This window comes from Cydia pomonella, chromosome 5 (genome assembly GCF_033807575.1).
Source record: "Cydia pomonella isolate Wapato2018A chromosome 5, ilCydPomo1, whole genome shotgun sequence".
NCBI classification, from domain to species: Eukaryota; Metazoa; Arthropoda; class Insecta; order Lepidoptera; family Tortricidae; genus Cydia; species Cydia pomonella.
In genome coordinates this window covers 20,056,042-20,075,600 of record NC_084707.1, presented here as the reverse complement: position 1 = coordinate 20,075,600, position 19,559 = coordinate 20,056,042, and the positions used below count along the sequence as shown (strand labels likewise).

Sequence of the window (19,559 nt, the reverse complement as noted above, 5' to 3'; positions counted from 1 at the left end):
TTGTAAAATAAATCATTAGTTTACCTATATTTAGATACGTACATATATAATACTTTATATTTTTGTTACCTCCTTAATATAACGAAAATCGTAGACAGTCCCACCCGCTGGTATAGTAAGTATGTACTGCTTTTCTGGTTTATGGATAACCTTAGGACATTTCAAAGCTTCAAGAACCTGCAAAGAATAAGGAACACTCAAGACATCATATAATAATAAAAAAATAAAAAAAGTTACCCAAAAATGTTTATTACCTTTTCTGGAAATTCTTTTTCTAGTAATCCTCTAAATATCATATCGAATTTTGGACGGCTACTAGCTTCCAACGTTGCTCCTATAGACCAGATAGAGGAAAAGAAGAAGATGCCCTGAAAGTTTATATTTGTGTTTATTTACTCGTATTAACGATTTAATAAAGTACCTAAACAACGATGACAACGGTGTGTATGTAAGTAGACAGTGAACGTACAAACGAAATTAGTCATTATCATGAACTTTTATTAGATACTTTGAAGTTTGGTTAACTCTAGAAAACAATTTCTAAAGTACTAGAAAATATTTTACATAAAAATCGATATTCACCTCCAGTTGTGCTCTCACATCAAGATCAGATATTGAATCCATATATTTTTCATTATAAAAATCATCCATAAATGTGTCATATATATTCATACATGAGTTAACCAAATTGCTTCGTGATGTTACGTACATTTGCTGGAATTTAAAAATGGATAAACACTCTATTTTAATGTCATAAGGTAAAGTACCTTACTGCCGGCATTGTACCAATGGTGGACACTTTTAATCTTATATTAAGGTAGCAATGCAAAGTTAACCAACAAGAGGATATAGGGTCTAAGAAAAATAGCATTTTCTAGAACGGGATTTAAAAATACCTTAGTTTGCCCTGATAACTCAACTAGCCACAGTAAAGGCGGCATGAAGCGTTTGAATAGCGTCCTGATGAGGTTGCGATTGACGCTGTGCAGAGCGGGCGGCAGGGTGTTCAGCCACGACTCCAGCAGGCAATGCCACCCCAGGCCTTTGGGCTCTAAGTAAATCATACCGCAACGCGATACCTAATAACAAATAAGATTTTCTGGCATAAAGTACTTCTTAGGATGGTCTCGAGCAACTAAACCGATTTTAATAGCGTTTTGTAACCGTATTGTAGACTAATATTAGTATTAAGAGTCCGCAACAAGCTCGGCCGAATTTCACCTTCCCATACAAACGAAGTTTCATTCTCATTTTAAAACTACGTGTTGGATTGTAATATAACTTTGTACATACAATGACATGAGGTATATATATGTCTTTAATTAGTTTATATAGCTCCAGCTTATAAAATAAATTAAATAGAGCAAAATCAAGTAAATATAATATTATGTAATATTTTTACCTACTTATGAATTCAGAATACGTTTAGCAAAAATGCGTCGTACACTGTTTCCGCAATAATGTATAAATTGCTACTTATGATGTCTTCTTTTTTACAAGCTTTTATTTAACTTGCAATGTAAGTAGAGTTAGACCATGGTAAAAGTCTGCAAAGATTTTGATAGCATGCGCAGTGCGTTATTTATACGTCATAATTTCATAGAAATTTGACGTTTAAAATAACACTTGCACTGCGTGTGCTATAAAAATCGTTGCAGACTTATCTTGGTCTGTCTTTTCGTATCTAATGTTTGTACGGCTCAAATCTTGCAAGGTAAATTTGATCCACTTCCCGACTTCCAATGAAGCTGAACATTATCATACGTATGTAAGTCGGATGACAATGCAATATTATGGTACTATCCAGCTGATCTGATGATCGAGACGGGAGGTGGTCATGGTAACTCTCTGATAAAACAACGTAAACTAATTGTGTTTGGGGTGTTGGAATTGTCTGGATGAGTATTAGTTGTGTGTGGAAAGAAAAGTACAATCAGCGATAAAAGCTTGTACCAAAAATGTAAGGTCAAAAACTTGTTATATTTTATTTAACAAGGTATCCAATTATAAATACCGTAGCTGGTGATGCAGCTTCAAGATCCATGGGTTCAAATACCAGGTTAGTAGTAGGCGCGAGTTGAATGATCTCGCCACTCATGAGACATAGCTTCTTATTGTCGTCCAGAACGGTGTTTAAGTTCTCGATCCAGATTGCGTCTACGGGACCGTCAAATACTAACCACTTTCTACAAACACATTTAGGTACATTATAAAATAGTTGATAGTACCAATTAGTATATTACAGTCGAGTCAAATCAGATTTTTATTTTAACGCGATTGTTACTATGGAGTTAGTAAAAAAGATATACTTATCCGCCACGAAAACGAGAAGAAAGCGACGATGGTTTTATGATTGCTGTAAAATAAAGTAATATATTCATAGTTAAAAAAACTCTGAATACAGTGTGTGAACTAATTACCTGTTGTCATTTGGAGAAACTGCGAATGCTCTGTAACTGACCGCAAGAATACCGTCAGACCATTCGTGTGAGACAGGGTCAAACTGACCATACAACTGGCCCATTGTAATCGACTTCGGGTTTATTACAGTCCACTCTACTGGATTTTCGCCCATTAATCCCTAGAAATACCAGATTTAAATAATAACTGAAGTCAATGAGTTAATACATTTTCTGGCCTTGATTTGATACATACTTTTTCATGCACACATCCTAAAGCTGCGCCAAGGGCGTGGTAACTCTTTGTTTTTCCAGAAATAGGGAACCCGACCAACATAAGGCCGTGCCTCACAAGAATCATTTCATATAGCTGAAGAACCTGGCAATAATTAGTAAAATAGATAGTTTTGATGATTTTCAGATGTATAATTTAAGCAAACAAAATCATGTCAGTACCTACGTACTTAGAAATGTATATCTTGAAGTCGTATTTATACTCACAAGAAAAATGTGAAGTTGGACATTCAAAAATAATGTCTGCGGCCTAATCGCCACGACCTTACAGGAAATGCAGATATATATATTTTAGAATGGCCGTAAAACAAGTGTATAGTGAACAACTGTGCAGGGTACATTTTAATCTTAAAAACGAAACTCCTTACATACCTTTTCAACGAAGAAATCATTAGCCTGTAAATTAAGAGGAACGCAAACTTCCTTTAGACAGGCAACTAAGTGTGGCAAATCAGCTAAGGGTAAAGGTAATCCAGGGAACAAATCACCAATGATGCCCTGTAAATTATAATAATAAATTAAGATTCAAAGAATACCTTTAAGAACTATAAGTTTTGGAAATGCTATCAAATAATTGTAGCCGTATTTCTAAGAGACAATTCACTTCATACCATGAACAACGGCACATCGTGTTCAAGAAACTTAGGCAGGTTAACGTCCTTGATGGAACGCAGCAGGATGACGTCCTCTACCTCGTCGGGGTAGCGCAACTTCAGCGCGCCCGCTGCGCGCAGCACTGACTTCACGGCGCGCATGCCTACAAGACGGAAACTAATATAATGAGAAATTGACAAATTGACACGCATTATTATCGATTTAAAAAATATATCTTTAAACTCTGGTAATTCACAGGTAAGCAATAATCATAAACACTCATTTTTGTAATAAAGACACCGCTGCTGCTTAAAATAAGGTGCCAATAAGTTTACAGTAATTGTTGTGTAACTAAAAATTGCTTACCGTAATCGTAATGACTCTGTGAAGACAACTGTTCTGAGCACAAACGGTAAGTTGCAACAATCTTGACAGCGAGAGGTTTTGCGTTTAAATACCCAAACGCATACAACTCAATTTCAGAAATCAATACATAATCAGGTACCATCATAGCCACCGAACGGAACAGGGCCTGTAAATGTTTCATGTAAACTAAGTAAATGGTCTTAAAATATTAAAAATATGTAGTTAGTAATAATAAATGTTTCAACCTTTAAGTTATCAGGCAGCTCCGATCGTCCAGCGTAACCAGGGTTCATGGTGATAAAAACAGCGCAAGTCTTATCGAGCTGTACGAGAGTGCCTTCGAATACCATCTCCGTGGCGCCCGAGTTGATGCCTCGCTGGATAGACATGATCTGCTGCGCCACCACGGACAGCACCTCCAGATCAATTCGGTTAAACTCGTCGAAACAGGACCAGGCACCGCAGGATGCTAAACCCTAAATTGTAAAAAATATTTTTTACGCCAAAACTTCGCTGAAATGAAACAGCTCCTCGAGATTTCAGGATTAACCCTATAGGGAGCGTGCATGAACTGTAGGAGGCAGCACAGGAGCCGTCAGATTTTTGGCGCGAGGCGTAAATGTGATGTTTATTGTTCCGATGTAGCCCACAAGATGGCAGAATCTACTATGCACAAGAAAACACGTGACGTGTAAATGTACATGTTTATGGTTCCGATTCAGGCCACAAGATGGCAGACCCTCCAACGCGCACAGTCCCTATAGTAAAAGTTGCTCAGTATGACATTTATATTGACACAGAATACAGCCATACATACTAAAAACGACAGTTACCTTAAAGAATTTTCCCAGCGCAAGGTAATCCAAACCATCTGAACAGTTAAACACAACGCATTGTTTCGCGACCGCCTTTGCCAAGTCCTTCGTAGTTTCTGTCTTGCCAGTTCCAGCTGGACCCTCTGGTGCACCACCTGCAGTAACAATTCAAGTGTAGGCAGCTAGGCGTCATCCGAATAAAGTATGATAATAACTCAGCTGCAACACTATACCTAAATTCAAATGTAGAGCGCCGAAGAGAGTTCTGAAACATCTGTCGGTAAGCGGCGTGACGACCAAGCGGCCTGCATTTCCGAGATATTCGTAGCCGTACATCAACTGAGAATTGATCATACGGGTAGCAATTTGCCAACTTAGATCTTCTTCTTGTTCCTTGAAATAATAACAGACTGAGTTTTTGAGAATTCAAACATTATTGGTATTTATTTTAACCTTAATTGTTTATTAGTAATGAGTGTAGCGAAAGTTACATTACGGCACGTAAGCGGTAACCTAGTTCGTTGGGTAACAATAACGAGGGTGCATTTTGCTTTCATATCTTCCATTGGTAGGTACTCGAAATAAGAAACGCTACTGTGGGTAGGTATGTAAAAAATCGGTACTTCGGTGCTTTTTAGAAACAAAAATATAACTTATAAAAATATTTAATTAATAAAACTGATTGTCTGCGGGGCTATGATGTGTGCTACGCCGTAACCCGTAGAGCCTCAACGCCTCGAGCCTCTAATCTTACCTCCCAGTAGTAACGTATTTGAGAAAGCCAGTTAAAATCGTTGTCATGTCGCACTTTACATTCAATTAGCAGCATGAGCACATCACGAGCGTGCACATCCAGTACGACAAGAGCTCCTAAAAATACATTTTATTATTTGTTAGTTACTGATTAAATAAAATCAATATTATTTTCTAGTAATCACTTTTTAAATAATCTGTTACTTATAATTCTCATGTAAGTAATGAACGTACCCAGAGTAATTCTGTTCTGCAAACTTAGCTCGCCGCGAACCAAATCTACTATTTTAGAGATTTGGTAGTTACACTTATGCCAGTAGTCCATCATAGCGGGTATATTGATGTGGATGGCATCTGTCACCTCTGAGGTCCAAAATGTCATTGCTACGCATTGCACCTAAAAAAATTACAACATTTTAACTAATATTCTAGTCACCCTAGTTAGGCTACTCAGCATTGACCCTGTCTGCAAAGTTTTTGAGCAGGGGTGTAAGGAGCGTAAACATTTGTTACTGAGTTTAGAATGTTTACAATAATATTTAGAATGTTTACAATAAAAAAGACGACACAAATTGCCACAATCTACAAACAAAAGTTTGGTTGTAAATGGATATATTCAAACTAAAAAGATACACCAGTTTGATTCCAATCTAAATACACTTCTAGATCGTCATTGCTGATCTTGTATTTGTTTTCTGAATAATTGAAATGAAAGTGAGGAGAATTCTTACAGCTTGGCCCGGCCATACGAGCACCCACTCCTGCCGCGCGCGCGCCAAGTAGTCATCGTAAGAGAGCGCCACCGCGTTGTGAACAGACACTTTCATTGATTTCTCTAACTCCAGTAACCATTTTTCTACCTACGTGGATGTCAAAAATTAATAACATGACACTTATTTACAATAACAATATACATAATGGATATATATACAGAGGATTACTATAACCAGTTTAAATCTAAAATAGGCCCTTGAAGCATTGTACCAAGGATGCTGGCGGCATGTCCTCGTTATCGCAATACTGATACGTTGTGCGAGGAAGCCGCCTGCAAAATCAAATAATTTAGATTCTTATAAGTTCTATTATTTATTTAACTTCAATAAGCAAATGTAAGCATTCCTATTCAATTTAATGTATCCATAGTAAATGTAATGTATAAATTACATAGGTACCTAAAATCTATAACATACCTGTCCTCTAGCAGCAACAGTATTGATAGTCATAACCAGTTCCACAATTTCTCCTTCAGAGGAGCGCATATGCGTCACAACCATATCACTAGTGAAAGATAATTTAGCGATTCCCTCGTAACATTTTTTTAAATGAGGTTGAACTCTGTGAATAAAAATCGCTATTAAACTCGATGTTCCGTGTAAAGTAATATTACAGAAGGTAAATTATGTATGAAAAATTTCTTTCGGTTTTCATCTGGTTTTGATACGACCTTCAGTCGATACCAAATTGTTGAAACAGAATCGGGCTCCAGTTAAGAAAATAATAGCATATTTCAAATTGAAATCAAATCAACTTTCAAAGTAGGCACAGAAATTACCGCATAGGATCTTTGGTCTCTGATAGAATTTCCAGCAACTCGTCATTGGACAGGAAGAAGAAGCGCGGGAAGTACAACCGTTTCTTCTCTAGATACGCATTGAGACCTTTCTGGACCAATTCGAGCAAGTTGTTTGATCTCTTCAGTCGGTCTACCATTTTGTCTATCGTGATTACATCCAGAACTCGAGGTTCCGTAAAGCAAGCCTTCATAATTTCTCGCCACATCTATGAAATCAGCAAACATGTTTCAAAACAGCAAAGCCTTATTAGTTCGTTTACTTATACTATATACAAATATCTGAGGGAAAGTTGCATAGCAACGACGTCGTCGTTACTTGAAAATCCTTATGTGTGAAATGTCGCCCTCATGAAATTTTCCCGATTTGTGTCTGTGTCTAAACTTTGTCAAACCATATGTTAAACGTACGAAAAGTTTGACGAAGTTTAACCACATACGTAAAATTTCTGAATGACTGGGAAATATACATTTATTATGTTTATTTCGAGGGTATGCTTTCTACTGGTGTGTGTAAATTCAGGAAAACTCTGGAAAACGCAAAACAGTTTAGCAAGCAGTTTTTTATCGTCGCAAAGCTATATATTTTTAATTTCATATAAATCTGTGAAGCTACATTCCAGCACTGAATAGTAAAGAATGGATAAATTTAGTATAAGAACTGATAGATAGATGACTTAGTAACCTTATCAACAGCACTGAAGCGACGCCCTTCCTCAGGAATCTGTTGTTGAATATCAGGAGACGAAAATATTGGTTCCAAGTACATCCAAGTAGCCTGAACTTTTAACCACTCATCTAAAATTTCTTGTAGCAGTACTAACTTGGCTTCCCAATCACTAAAATTTTATACTTTTCAATGCATTTATGTACGTAAACCTTTTTTTAAACTATTACAGGTTCTAAGTAAGAACATAATGCATATCGTAATTATCTGTATTAATTATTTACTTACAGAATGATTTCTTCGAATGGTTTGATGTAAGGTGAGTTCTTCATAGTCTGTGTTTTAACAATATGGTCGTCCAGTAACAGTTGAATTTCGTCAACACCGGATAATATGTAAGTTCCGGATTCTCTGAAATTTGCATTTTTTTTAAATTTTATATTCATTCAGCCGGGCTAAGGTGACAGGTTTTTTATCATCTGTCATCATGCCTGTCACATTCTAATAAAAATGTAAGTGCGAAAGTGCAACGCATGACATGACAAATGATAAAAATGCGACCATGATACCACTGCAGAAGCTAATATAGTGTACTTGTACTTCATCATTTATTGTGTAGTTGTATTGGTGTAATATAAATGAGTTAAAGATGACTCACGCTCTTCGAGCAACACTGGGAAGGGAGAAGGTATTCATACTATTTTCCCTCTGCCGAAGCATAGGTACAACTATACCTATGGCGGTGCATGTTGTGACTCGTACACAAAAAGAGATCGAGATGTGCAAGATTTGTCTTTGACGTTTGTCATTTTCTATGTATTTGTGTCGTCATTACAGATTCGATTTTGTATGTAGTGAGTGAGAAGTGCGACTGTGTGCAGGTTTCCCCCCGCAAAAAATGGCAGAATGATTTGTTCGGCTAGATATCGCGTGGGCTGCTCCCTTCCGACGTGTTGGAAGCCGGTGTTGCTCGAAGCTCACGCTAGACCGGGCCAGGGTCGGGCCGGAGAGTCTGACACGTCATTTTCTATGACAGCTGATCGGTCATCACGTGGTGCTTTCCATAGTCATTCTTTACAAAACATTCATTTTCAACCATAAATTACTCAAAACAAGCCTTAATATTTAAAAATATTCTACTAACTTGTAAGGTAAGATTTCGAATCTAAGATCTGCCCATTCCTTCATCATCTTGTCCAATGTCTTCTCCAAATTGTTTTCTTTAGTGGCAGCTTCCGAAATACTTTCAAACTTCTCGATGAAGTCCGCTAAATTGAAGTCGATCACCTTCTGCAGTGTTAACTCCTCGTCCAGGATAATAGGAAATCCAACGATTGAGGATATCTTCTCCCAATGTCTGGGTTTAATGCCGGGGTTGCCAAGGGTTTGGACAATCGGCATATGGGACTTGAATTCGTCTATTTTTTCTCTAAAAAATAACGACATTACAAAATTAAGCTAATTCCATACTTAGTCAATAACTGTTTTCTTCAAATTTATAAAACACCATAAAATGTATAATAATTTACTAACCTATAGAACGCCAAGAACACCTAAAGGCGTCGTAACTATATAGTCGTGCCCACAGCGCCATGAACGACTAAGTGTTATGAGTAGGGATTGCAAACCGGATTGATTTTCAATCCGGCCGGATCCGGCCGGATTTTGGCCATAACCCGGCCGGATCCGGCCGGACCGGATCCGGTTTGGTATAGGGATATTAAAGTTAATTAAATGGCATATTTTTCTAGTTTTTTGCATAATACGTATTCCTAAATCTATAATTTAAGTTAATAAATAACTTCTTAACAATAAAATAGAACTTAGTAGTAAAAAGTGAGACACTGTCAATATCACTTTAAAAACAAAATATGAAATCGGTCATTTATTATATTTAACCATTCACAAGTGCTCAAATTTTCGTTTACAATTGTAAATTTGATTAGTTTCCAAAGCCCGGTAATGGGATGTGGGGTGGGAATTGGAACTCCTTGAAAGGACAAGTTTTCGTAACTGTTGTTTGATTGATTCTTTGTTACGTTGACATCCATTCCAGTAAGAAAATAAGATATTTTACTATTAACCAAAATTATATTAAATTTGCGCTTGCGCTCATTTTTTTCCCCAGAAAGTAGGAGACTATATGATTTAATAAAATTAACTTTTTCTTAATTTACAGATAAATATAGTTTATTATTCAAGTAGGCATATTACAATGCGCTTATGAAACAGAAAACTATATTGTTCAAATTATAGGGAATGGAGCACGACACGACGATCTCATGCGAAAAATAATAGTGTAGGATTGAAATCCATCGCGGAAAGAGACTCTCTAAGAATAGTTACATGGATCAAATAAAGAATTGGCTAGACGTAGAGTAGCATGTACCAGGAGATGAAGGAAATTGCATAAGATTGGATGAAATTATAAATACAAAAGATTCTCTCGTAAATTTGAATAGAAAATAACCAATATTTTATATATATATGTATAAATATCTGAGCAAAATATCTGAAAAAAAAATCTGAGCAAACTAAAGATTATCAATGTTATCATATATTCATTCACACATATAACACATATTGATTAGCCCAACTCTAGTCGGTTGAGTACCGCCGACTTAATCTTGCTCATTTGTTTACTTTTAATCTCCTATCACAACATTAACCTTCTCTTTAGAATAAATTACAAATGCCTTCCATAGCATCTCCATTCTCTTATTTTTCCTTCTATAACAGTATTTATGTAATCGTCATATCGTGCCACCAACATGAAAGGCAACTCTGTTCCCAGTCATCGTCATATATATTTTATGTAACTAAATTTAAAGTTTTTCATTCGTTTTACGCTCTGTTCAACTTCATACCTCTCATCCGTCGCCTTTTCCTTATCTAAAACGCACAGTGCGTGCTGTATTTAGGCTTGTTTTTTATTTTACCGGATCCGGTCCGGATCCGGCGATTTTTACCGGATCCGGTAGCTCCTGAAAAGTGCCGGATCCGGCCGGATTACCGGATCCGCCGGACCGGATTGCAATCCCTAGTTATGAGGTACGCTGTCAAAGTAACCTACACACTTTCATATAAGGTGATGTTTTTGTTAATGACGTAAAGCGTTCAAAGGGTTAAATAATGGCCCCGTAGAAGGTATAATAATTTATTAAAAGATAAACCTTATAGTTAAAACTAAACTTGCACCCACCTAACGGCTACAGCAAGTCGATACGTATCAGGCATGTCTTGGAATTGTTTTTCTAGCTTGAACACGTTCTTGTAATAATATCCCACGTCAGCTTCGATGTCTTCTGGATCGAAACTCCCAACCTAGAGCAAAACAAACAAATAATGCCAAAAATAATTAAAAAAAAGTCACTTGAAAACGTAACTACTACACTGGTAAATAAACCGACAATAATTCTTATTGTTACTGTCAACCAGTTGGTAATTATCATTCATCATAAAATAAAATAATTCATCATAAAATAATATAACGAATAACAGTGTTATAGGTCTCAGTGGACCTCGACTTATACATTAGGAACCTACAATAAAACTTTACAACGTATCCCGCTGTTAGCAATTTTTTTAGTTTATTGTTCCATATTGTAATACAAAATTTGTGGTACTCATACTCACACGTTGATATACTAATCTTTGTGTAAATAAGAAAAAAACAGTTAAAATTAAGTTTCACTATTCTAGAAACTGGATTTTAAAAAGGTGAGCTAAAAAACATCATTTCAGTTTTTAGGTTATCTTTGGCCCCAGTGTTGGCCGAACGTTAATTGCAATTAACCATTATAAATTGAACCGTAACCGTGACGGATGGTTACAGTTTACGGTTCAATTAGTTATGGTTAATGGCCAATTATTTTTAATTGGATTAACGTTTCGGCCAACACTGTTTGGCCCTCACACATCCTCACTCATGCGTGATCAATATGATTAGCTATAAACCACAGATTCAAAATAAAGTGTATCTGAACTATCGTGAAATTTCGCTTCTAATGAAATGTAAAGCGGTTGGCAAAGCTTCGTTGAAAAGGCCAAGTTATAAGTTTTGACGGCAACAAATGCTATTAAAAATCTGTTTAAGACTTGAAACAAAATTTTGATACCTGCGAATTCACCCAGCTGTTATGTTTTTCGATAAATTCATGACCAGCATCAAATAATTTTTTAAATGGTACGAGTTTGTCATATATTATTTTTCTCTTTGGATACTGTGACAATTCATACCCAAATGAAGCTTCTTCTTCGTTGAATTGATCGATTTTCGTCAAAGCTAAGGATAACCTGATATAGAAGAATTAAAAAAATATTCAATGGCACGTAACAAACAAATTATTTAATAATTTACCAATATACTAAGTAAAAAATCTTACTTATCATCGAGAGTTTTCGCTTTTGCAACATATGTTGGCAACTCATTGATTTCTCCCCAATACTGCACCTCATCACATTGCAGTTCGTAAATATCCAAATCATCGATAAACTTCACGATTCGAACCTGAAGCATATTTTTTACATATTAATGTCAGCTCTGTTGGCGAATGTTTAATTGAAAGTACAATGCAAGTAGGAAGCCTACCTTTAGAAGCTCCTGGTACTCTACCGTTTTCTGCTCACATATTACCTTACATTCTTCAATAATGCCAGGCAGCCGCGTGTACCTACAATCATCAACATTTTGAAGTATAGTTAATTTCATATACAGAGCTCAACGAGGGAGGGTTGTTAGGGTTGGCAACGTGCATGTAACTCCTTTGGAGTTGCGAGCGTACATAGGCTACGGAGACTGCTTACCATATATTTTAAAATAAGTTTTGATCTGACTACTCTTGTGAATACACGCTACCTAAAGTATATAATTATTTAGTTTCGGTCCTGGGAAAATTCCACAGCTAGCCCGTCCACTAGTGACAAAATTAACATGGTACCTGTTTAGTATCAAGTCTCAATATCTCTTAGCTCGACCCTATTTCACTATCGGAAATACCGCCAAGTGCCAATTTGAAGAGCTGACCTTGTAAGGCAATGGTAAAAAATAGTAAACGTTATATGTTCTTTGTGCAGTTTCAATTGGAATCGGGCCATGGTATATTAAATGAGTTATATAATTCGTATATGACGGTATAATAACTCTATTAAAAGTTAATTTTGTTTATAATCTACTACCAGGCATATACAGATAGTTTTCTTTGTTTAATTTACCAGTGAAATGCTTGGCTGTTGGTTTTGATCTCATTCGACGTGAAAGTAGTGTACTCGCCCAGAAACAAAATATAACGCATGACATTGCGCAGTCGGTCTTCCATCTGATCCACCAGAACGTCTTCGGCTTTCCCGTAGTAGTCTATGAGTTCCATCAGGGCGGCCGTGTCGGGCGGTGGGCGCAACAGGGTAGCCGAAATATTTGAATAATCGTCGTGTATCCTGCCAACACATGTCATATTTATTAAAAAGTTAAGGAATTAATCAGTAAATTACGTTACTTCTTGTTAAACATTTTGGTATTTTTTTTACCGAATAGGCCATATATATTTTAGTTTAGATGTCATGGTAAGATACCAAATACAATGTATAAACTATCTGTCAAGCACAAACAAGCTGAACAACAATCACATTTTTTTAGCATAAGCATTGACATGAACTTACGACTTTATCTCTCTACGGAAATCATCCGTCATTCTTTTCAATAACACATTGGCCATATTCAAGGCGGCTTGGCGCAGCATGCCTATAAGATCTGTCCTTTGCATTCTGAACATTCCAATAACAATAGTTCCTTCTAGTTTTAGTGTCATGTCTCTCGCTAACTCCACATACTTGACCGCTTCGTCGCAAAACTGCTCAAATGTTTTTTCAGGCACTGACTTTAAGAAGGCTTCAACTTTCAACCGGGACTAAAATAAAACATCGCTTAAGTAAGTTATAAAATAAAAACATACATAGGTTCTTAGAGATTACCAACTTTACAAGATGTATAAGTGTATTTTCTCGAGTTTATATAAATAAAGAGCACCCAATTCTCATATTAGATAGGTACGCAAAAAAAATCTGTCTGATTTCGGTTTTCATGCAGTTGCAATACAGTTTTACGATGTGGGCATCAGAATTAATTTGCTATATATTATGAAAAACTACTTACCTCCCCATTTAACAAGCAAACATAAGGGTCAAAATCTTTGGTTCGTAATTCGGGCCCAAGTCTCTGTTCGCTAATTAAATCATATATATCTTGTCTGTATTTTTCCACCAGTTCCCGATCAATTTTTGGCTAAAATAAGTAAATTGATTAAATGTTACACATTTGTATTTTAGAACATGTTGTGTTTAGAACGTAAGTCTATATAATAGTACCTGAAGCGTTGATCTACTATCAGAAACATAGTCGTAATACAGTATAGTCTCCAAACGTGGATATTGTCGACAGGCGTCTATGAGGAAGTCGTATATAATAGACAACCGATCAATAAACTCATCAAACGGGGGCTCAAAATCAATGCCATCATCTTGGAACACCGCGTTTATAACGAATCCTTGATTATCGCCCTGTAAATGGAAACGTATGAATATTAGAATAGAATAGAAGAATAGAATAGAAAATTTTTATATGGCATAAAATCAAACAAAACATCAAAGTAAATAATTACACGTACACCAAATAAGATGCCGCTCAACATAAGCCGTGGCTTTTAGACGCGGCACTGGTTTTCAGACTTAAAGATTAAAAATTAAAACTAAAATAGAACAGAATAGTAAGAGAACAGGAACAGAACATGTGTAAGAAAGGAAGAGAGAGAGAGAGAGAGAGAGAGATTTAACAAATATTTATATTTCACTATGTCCGCTTAGTTATAAAACTTGTTGGGTTACGAGTAAATACTTTTTAAAGTTGTACTTAAAAGAGGTAATGGGTTTGCAATTTTTGATTGGTGGCGGTAAATTGTTCCAACACTTCGTTGCAGCATATCGAAAGCTGCCACGAAAAACGGATGTACTGTGTTGCGTGCCGTTAAGTCTGAGGGCACCACGTGCATGACCCTTCGAAAACTTAAGTTTTTCAAATAGATAAGACGGCTGTTTATCGTGATGAGACTCCAAAAAGCTATGATGCAAAGTGTAAAGTACGTCTGGCTGCCATATTTAACAGATTATTACGGTTCAAAAATGGTGTAATGTGAGAACGGCTAGGAACAGAAAAGCAAAAACGGGCACAAGCATTTTGAATGCGTTGCATTAATACCGAGGTACGCCCCAGCATACACCCCCTAAAGACGGAATCAGCGTAACTCAATCTGGACAGAATAAGCGTGTCACAAAGGTTTATGCGTAAATCGAGGTTTATAAAATCACGGACGCGATATAATACTTTAAGCCTATAGAAACAGTTGCTGATGAGTTCTAGTGCATGTTCTTCAAATCGCAGCTTACTGTCCATGAGCAGACCTAGATTCCGTGCTATAGAAACGCGCTCTAAAACATCGCCCGAAACTAAAACCTGCGGAGGCCCTGGGTCACGCAGCAGTTTATCAGGACCAAATTACTGCTGCATATTTTATATTTATACCCTAATAATATTATAATTGCGAAAGTAACTCTGTCTCTCTGTCTGTTACTTCTTCACGCTTACACCTCTGGACTGATTTAGATGAATATGGAGACAATTGTGTAATAATGTCCTATATTATTTATTTATTTAACAAATATTTTTTTAGGTTTTGACAAAACCTAAGGTGGATGAGGTTTGTGTAATGTGACGAAGCCTGCGCTGTGGACCTGATGGTATGCTATTATTTTGGTTAGTAAAGTTTTTTTTAGATTACACTGATAAAAAATAACAATTAATAAATATTATAGGATATTATTACACACAAATTTGCACAACTTAACACTTAACAGGAATATATTATGGCCCTATAAGGACCTAACTATTCAATAATATTGAGTACAAAAACCGGACAAGTGCTAGTCGGGCTCGCCTATCGAGGGTTCCCTAAAATATAGGACGACGAGTTGACGGTACGGAAAATAGGTACCCTATAATTTTGATTTCCTTGAGAGTGTTAAAATAAACGTTTTTTGCGGCATATACTCGTAAGGCCGTACCCCTTTTGTAACTTCACTTTTACAGCTTCAAGGGACTGTACTGAAGGTATAATCTGATAATATAGTTTTAATTTCAACTCGATTCCTCCACGCGTTCCCGAAACAGTGACGAGTAAGACCCTTGACAGTCAGACGGACGGACAGACAGACGGACAACAAAGTAATCCTATAAGGATTCCGTTTTTTCCTTTTGAGGTACAGAACCCTAAAAACGAACTCAATACACTACATACTCGTATATTAAATAGATAGGTACATAGGTAGTTTCTAATATAGGTTGAAACTACGTGGAAATGGAAATACGTGTCAAATACCGTCACATCCATGATGTATTCTGTAAAGTCTTTCATTGATTTCAAACATAGAGTTTGTAAATTATAGGTCATCATGCAAGCCAGACAATTGTAGAAATGCTTTATTTTACGCGCATACTTTGTATCTGGAATCTGTTTCTTTTTGATGCCCTGTAAAAATAAAAAAAATAAGTACCTATTATATATACGGAATACTGAGTACCTATACAATATGTATTTTATTTTAGCTTTATCATACTTGAAGAAAAACGGCTTGCAACGTCGGAATCCATTGAAGCGTAAGTACATTACAAGCTGCTTCAATATGTCTCTTGCAAACGAAACAAAAGTCTTGTAATTCGTAAGCTTCATATATTTGTGTTATATCCTTCATACTTATCAAACGGAGATTGCTAAAACAAGATTGATGCTCATAATCATTATCAAACCATTCATAGATGAAGTGCAAGTAAAAATATGAGTCGAAGTTACTTGAATTGTTTCCACCAAATTTGCAAGACTTGAGCAATGCAAGGGTTCACGCTGTAGAGGTCCTTGAGAAGAGTCGCCTTGGAACCGGCGTACCGGCTTCTTAACGAACCGTCTTTAAAAACCTCTTCATTTTTAAACGATCCTTCGGTTTCCGTATCTTCTTTCTATGATAAATTTAGAAAATACTTTTATTATAGTGATCATCCAATTTTAAGATTTACTTAGACACGTTTAAGATGTTGGAAAGATTTTTAAAAGATCGATAACTTAACGACATGTCAAAATAGACGTTTATTTCAATGCCGCTGTGAACCGAGTAAGATCTATCTACGATATTTCTAACTTCAAAGTGACACTGGTTGCCCGAATCGAGCTGCTTCTGTCAATTATACGACATACAAACGATATCTAAATGAGAACTTATATAAACAGAAAGTCATCGTTATCATATCTCATTTTTCGAATCGGGCCGGAACAATATTTCATGTCCAATAAATGTGAATATTATTAATTTTATGGTGTTGGTAAATTATCTTTTCTACGTGTCTACAATTATGTTTCGCGACAGTTAACCGTTTATATATTTAGAACACATTAGACATCATAAGCAGAACAAAAACGCTTCTATTCGAAAGAAAAAACTGTTAAAAATCAATTGTTCACTAATTTCATGTTGTAGAGTATGTATCTATTTAATTTAATATTTATGTCATACCTCGTTTGGATCTTTCAAAACGAAGTCCACTATTGCCTTCTTCATGCTCATGATGAAATCCTCCCGCATTTCGGCGGTGATCGCAAACAGAGTGTCCTTCCATTGTCTCAATTTTAGAGTAAGCAAATTATGCACCCTTAAACCAGTAGATAAAATAATAAACTATTTTACAGTACATATGGTGCTGATTTTCCGCAATAGTGCGTAAATTAGCATTCAATACAATACAATGTACATGGAAACACATATAATACATGAAGATAGAGGTAAACAACAGGCGGTCTTATCGCTACAGAGCGATCTCTTCCAGACAACCATATAAAGAAAGCATATTATGTAACTATGTCGAAAATTTCGGCACGATAAAGTGAAATTGCAGCAATACCTACTAGAGTCAGACCAAGCTAAGTTGGCAGCGCTTTGATAGTCCAGACGGTGCATAATGTCATATAACTTTGACTTTTAAAATAACTCTTGCACCGTCTGGGCTATCAAAATCGCTGCCAACTTGACTTAGTCTGACTCTAATAAGATTTATTTTCTTAAAACAATCATCTACGAGTATATGACTAACCTTAAAGAACCCTAATTGAATTTGGGTCGGATTTACATTCGTGGCTCATGTCCACAGCTCGTGAGCTCCTCGAGCTAATGTACACTCTTGCCTCGTGGTTCGGCTCGCGGCTCGTCTCCCCCCAAGCCCCCAAGCTCGTCGAACTTATCAATTTTAAACACAAGCGGCACGGTATAATGTTTGCAACCGAATGAAAAGCGAATGTAAATAGCAAGCGCGCGTCCCCCGCGAGTTCCTTTAACTCGTGCCCAAAAACCCACCGTTTATCTCGTGGTTCAGCTCATGGCTCGGCTCGCCACTCGCACGCGTATGTACTCGTAAATGCGCCACAACATATTATATTCTCAGTGTCACCAGTCTTACATAAATATGTCAAATAGCAGCAAGCGGTCAGAAATTGGTTTACAAAATTTGAAGACAATGTACGAACACTGCTACTTAAATGAAAGCTGAACACGACATAAATATACCGGAGTATTGTTCGGTTGTCCAATGGTGCAACGTGGATAGTATCGAGGCCATAGTGGATGTAATAATAGTATCGCGCCTTGTTCTCCTCCTCGGTCGGCGGTCTACCGTCTCCATCCTCGCCAGGAGCAGATTGGCAAATTAAGCTCATAAGTTTACTTCTGAATTCTTCGCGTGCTTTTCTTAATGCGTTAAAACTTTGGATCACTGCGAAATCAATAGAAGAATTATAAATTAACCGTATCACGTACCTTAGATAGTCACATATCATATGAGAAGTAGTTGAACAGTTTTATAAATTCTTAATTGTTGTCAGATTCCACAGAGATATAACTTTTTAAAGTAACTTTACCTGTAGGACGTTTTTTTGTCGCCGGTTTAGATTCTTGCTGTTTTTTTGATTTTGTAGATTTGGGTGGAAATTTGAGGAGTTCTTCGGGTAATGAATAGAGTGGGTGCGTTCGTATCTTGAAGTCTTCTGGCATCATATCTAATTTCCGTACTTTTGGCATACTACTCGAAGATGATTCGGGTTGAGTTTTCTTTCGGGTTGGTTTATTTCCACGTTGCATGATATCTAAAAGTATAGGCATATAGAATAAAAGAAAGAATGAATAACTACACAAAACTATTTCGATACGGCAAACAGTTGTATTTTACCTGTTTAAAAAGAGCCTTTTTTGAAGCTATTATTTTATCGCAAAACAATTTTACCTTCTCCACTTATTCACCTTAATGATGAATGAAAATTAATTATATACTAATTATTAAAGAACTGAAATACTCAAATAATAATGAACAACACTGAATCATAATATTCATACTATTGACAGAACAACAAAATTATCACGTCTCCATGGAAACGGCGGGTCAGTTTCTTTAGTTTTCATGTCTATATTTATCATGACAACACTCGTACAGTCTTTGGTCTAGGGCGATTTTTAAGCTGCTCCACATTTGCTCCACATTCTCGGCACTACTACTTTGTACTATATTGTCTTTGTGTAATATAGGGAGCGTGCATAAACTGTAGGAGGCAGCACAGGAGCCGTCAGATTTTTGGCGCGAGTCGTAAATGTGATGTTTTTTGTTCCGATGTAGCCCACAAGATGGCAGAACCTACTATGCACAAGAAAACACGTGACGAGTACATGTGCATGTTTATGGTTTCGATTCAGGCCACAAGATGGCAGACCCTCCAACGCGCACGGTCCCTATACTTACTATACTCTTTGGTGTTGTTGTTAGGAGATGTAACGTTTTATTATGCTTTACTATCCATGCGAAGCCGGGCCGGTCCGTTTAATCTAGTAATACTAAAAAAATAGTGTAGTAAAAATATCAAATCGTGTAAAAATATTTTCTATAATGCCAATAGAGACGAAAATAGGGACTACGTTTGTAAGGTAATTACGTGACGTCGTTGCCTTTCATCTTAAATTATTAT

General features: G+C 36.5%; 1 protein-coding gene across 2 annotated transcripts in view; it reads right to left on the bottom strand.

Annotated features, from left to right (window-relative positions):
- The window catches only part of LOC133518033 (dynein axonemal heavy chain 7-like), a 33,314-nt gene extending 13,987 nt beyond the window's left edge, over window positions 1-19,327 (bottom strand). The window contains exons 1-36 of one of the 2 annotated variants that reach the window (XM_061851583.1): window positions 18,773-19,327; window positions 18,465-18,689; window positions 18,115-18,319; window positions 17,071-17,206; window positions 16,356-16,519; window positions 16,123-16,276; window positions 15,885-16,034; window positions 13,822-14,013; window positions 13,610-13,738; window positions 13,117-13,364; window positions 12,673-12,894; window positions 12,050-12,131; window positions 11,844-11,968; window positions 11,577-11,754; window positions 10,661-10,782; window positions 8,603-8,887; window positions 7,747-7,869; window positions 7,477-7,630; window positions 6,774-7,000; window positions 6,412-6,556; window positions 5,953-6,081; window positions 5,456-5,618; window positions 5,223-5,338; window positions 4,702-4,861; window positions 4,487-4,623; window positions 3,899-4,129; window positions 3,654-3,819; window positions 3,305-3,450; window positions 3,066-3,191; window positions 2,656-2,778; window positions 2,421-2,581; window positions 2,015-2,186; window positions 897-1,079; window positions 583-714; window positions 255-368; window positions 70-177 (exon numbers count right to left, since the gene is read on the bottom strand). In XM_061851583.1, coding sequence (XP_061707567.1) covers window positions 70-177; window positions 255-368; window positions 583-714; window positions 897-1,079; window positions 2,015-2,186; window positions 2,421-2,581; window positions 2,656-2,778; window positions 3,066-3,191; window positions 3,305-3,450; window positions 3,654-3,819; window positions 3,899-4,129; window positions 4,487-4,623; window positions 4,702-4,861; window positions 5,223-5,338; window positions 5,456-5,618; window positions 5,953-6,081; window positions 6,412-6,556; window positions 6,774-7,000; window positions 7,477-7,630; window positions 7,747-7,869; window positions 8,603-8,887; window positions 10,661-10,782; window positions 11,577-11,754; window positions 11,844-11,968; window positions 12,050-12,131; window positions 12,673-12,894; window positions 13,117-13,364; window positions 13,610-13,738; window positions 13,822-14,013; window positions 15,885-16,034; window positions 16,123-16,276; window positions 16,356-16,519; window positions 17,071-17,206; window positions 18,115-18,319; window positions 18,465-18,684 — 5,628 coding nt within the window. In that variant the 5' untranslated portion in view covers window positions 18,685-18,689; window positions 18,773-19,327. Of the gene's footprint in view, window positions 1-69; window positions 178-254; window positions 369-582; window positions 715-896; window positions 1,080-2,014; window positions 2,187-2,420; window positions 2,582-2,655; window positions 2,779-3,065; window positions 3,192-3,304; window positions 3,451-3,653; window positions 3,820-3,898; window positions 4,130-4,486; window positions 4,624-4,701; window positions 4,862-5,222; window positions 5,339-5,455; window positions 5,619-5,952; window positions 6,082-6,411; window positions 6,557-6,773; window positions 7,001-7,476; window positions 7,631-7,746; window positions 7,870-8,602; window positions 8,888-10,660; window positions 10,783-11,576; window positions 11,755-11,843; window positions 11,969-12,049; window positions 12,132-12,672; window positions 12,895-13,116; window positions 13,365-13,609; window positions 13,739-13,821; window positions 14,014-15,884; window positions 16,035-16,122; window positions 16,277-16,355; window positions 16,520-17,070; window positions 17,207-18,114; window positions 18,320-18,464 lie in introns of both variants that reach the window. The other variant, XM_061851582.1, reaches the window with a different exon arrangement.
- Between the last annotated feature and the right edge of the window lie 232 nt (window positions 19,328-19,559).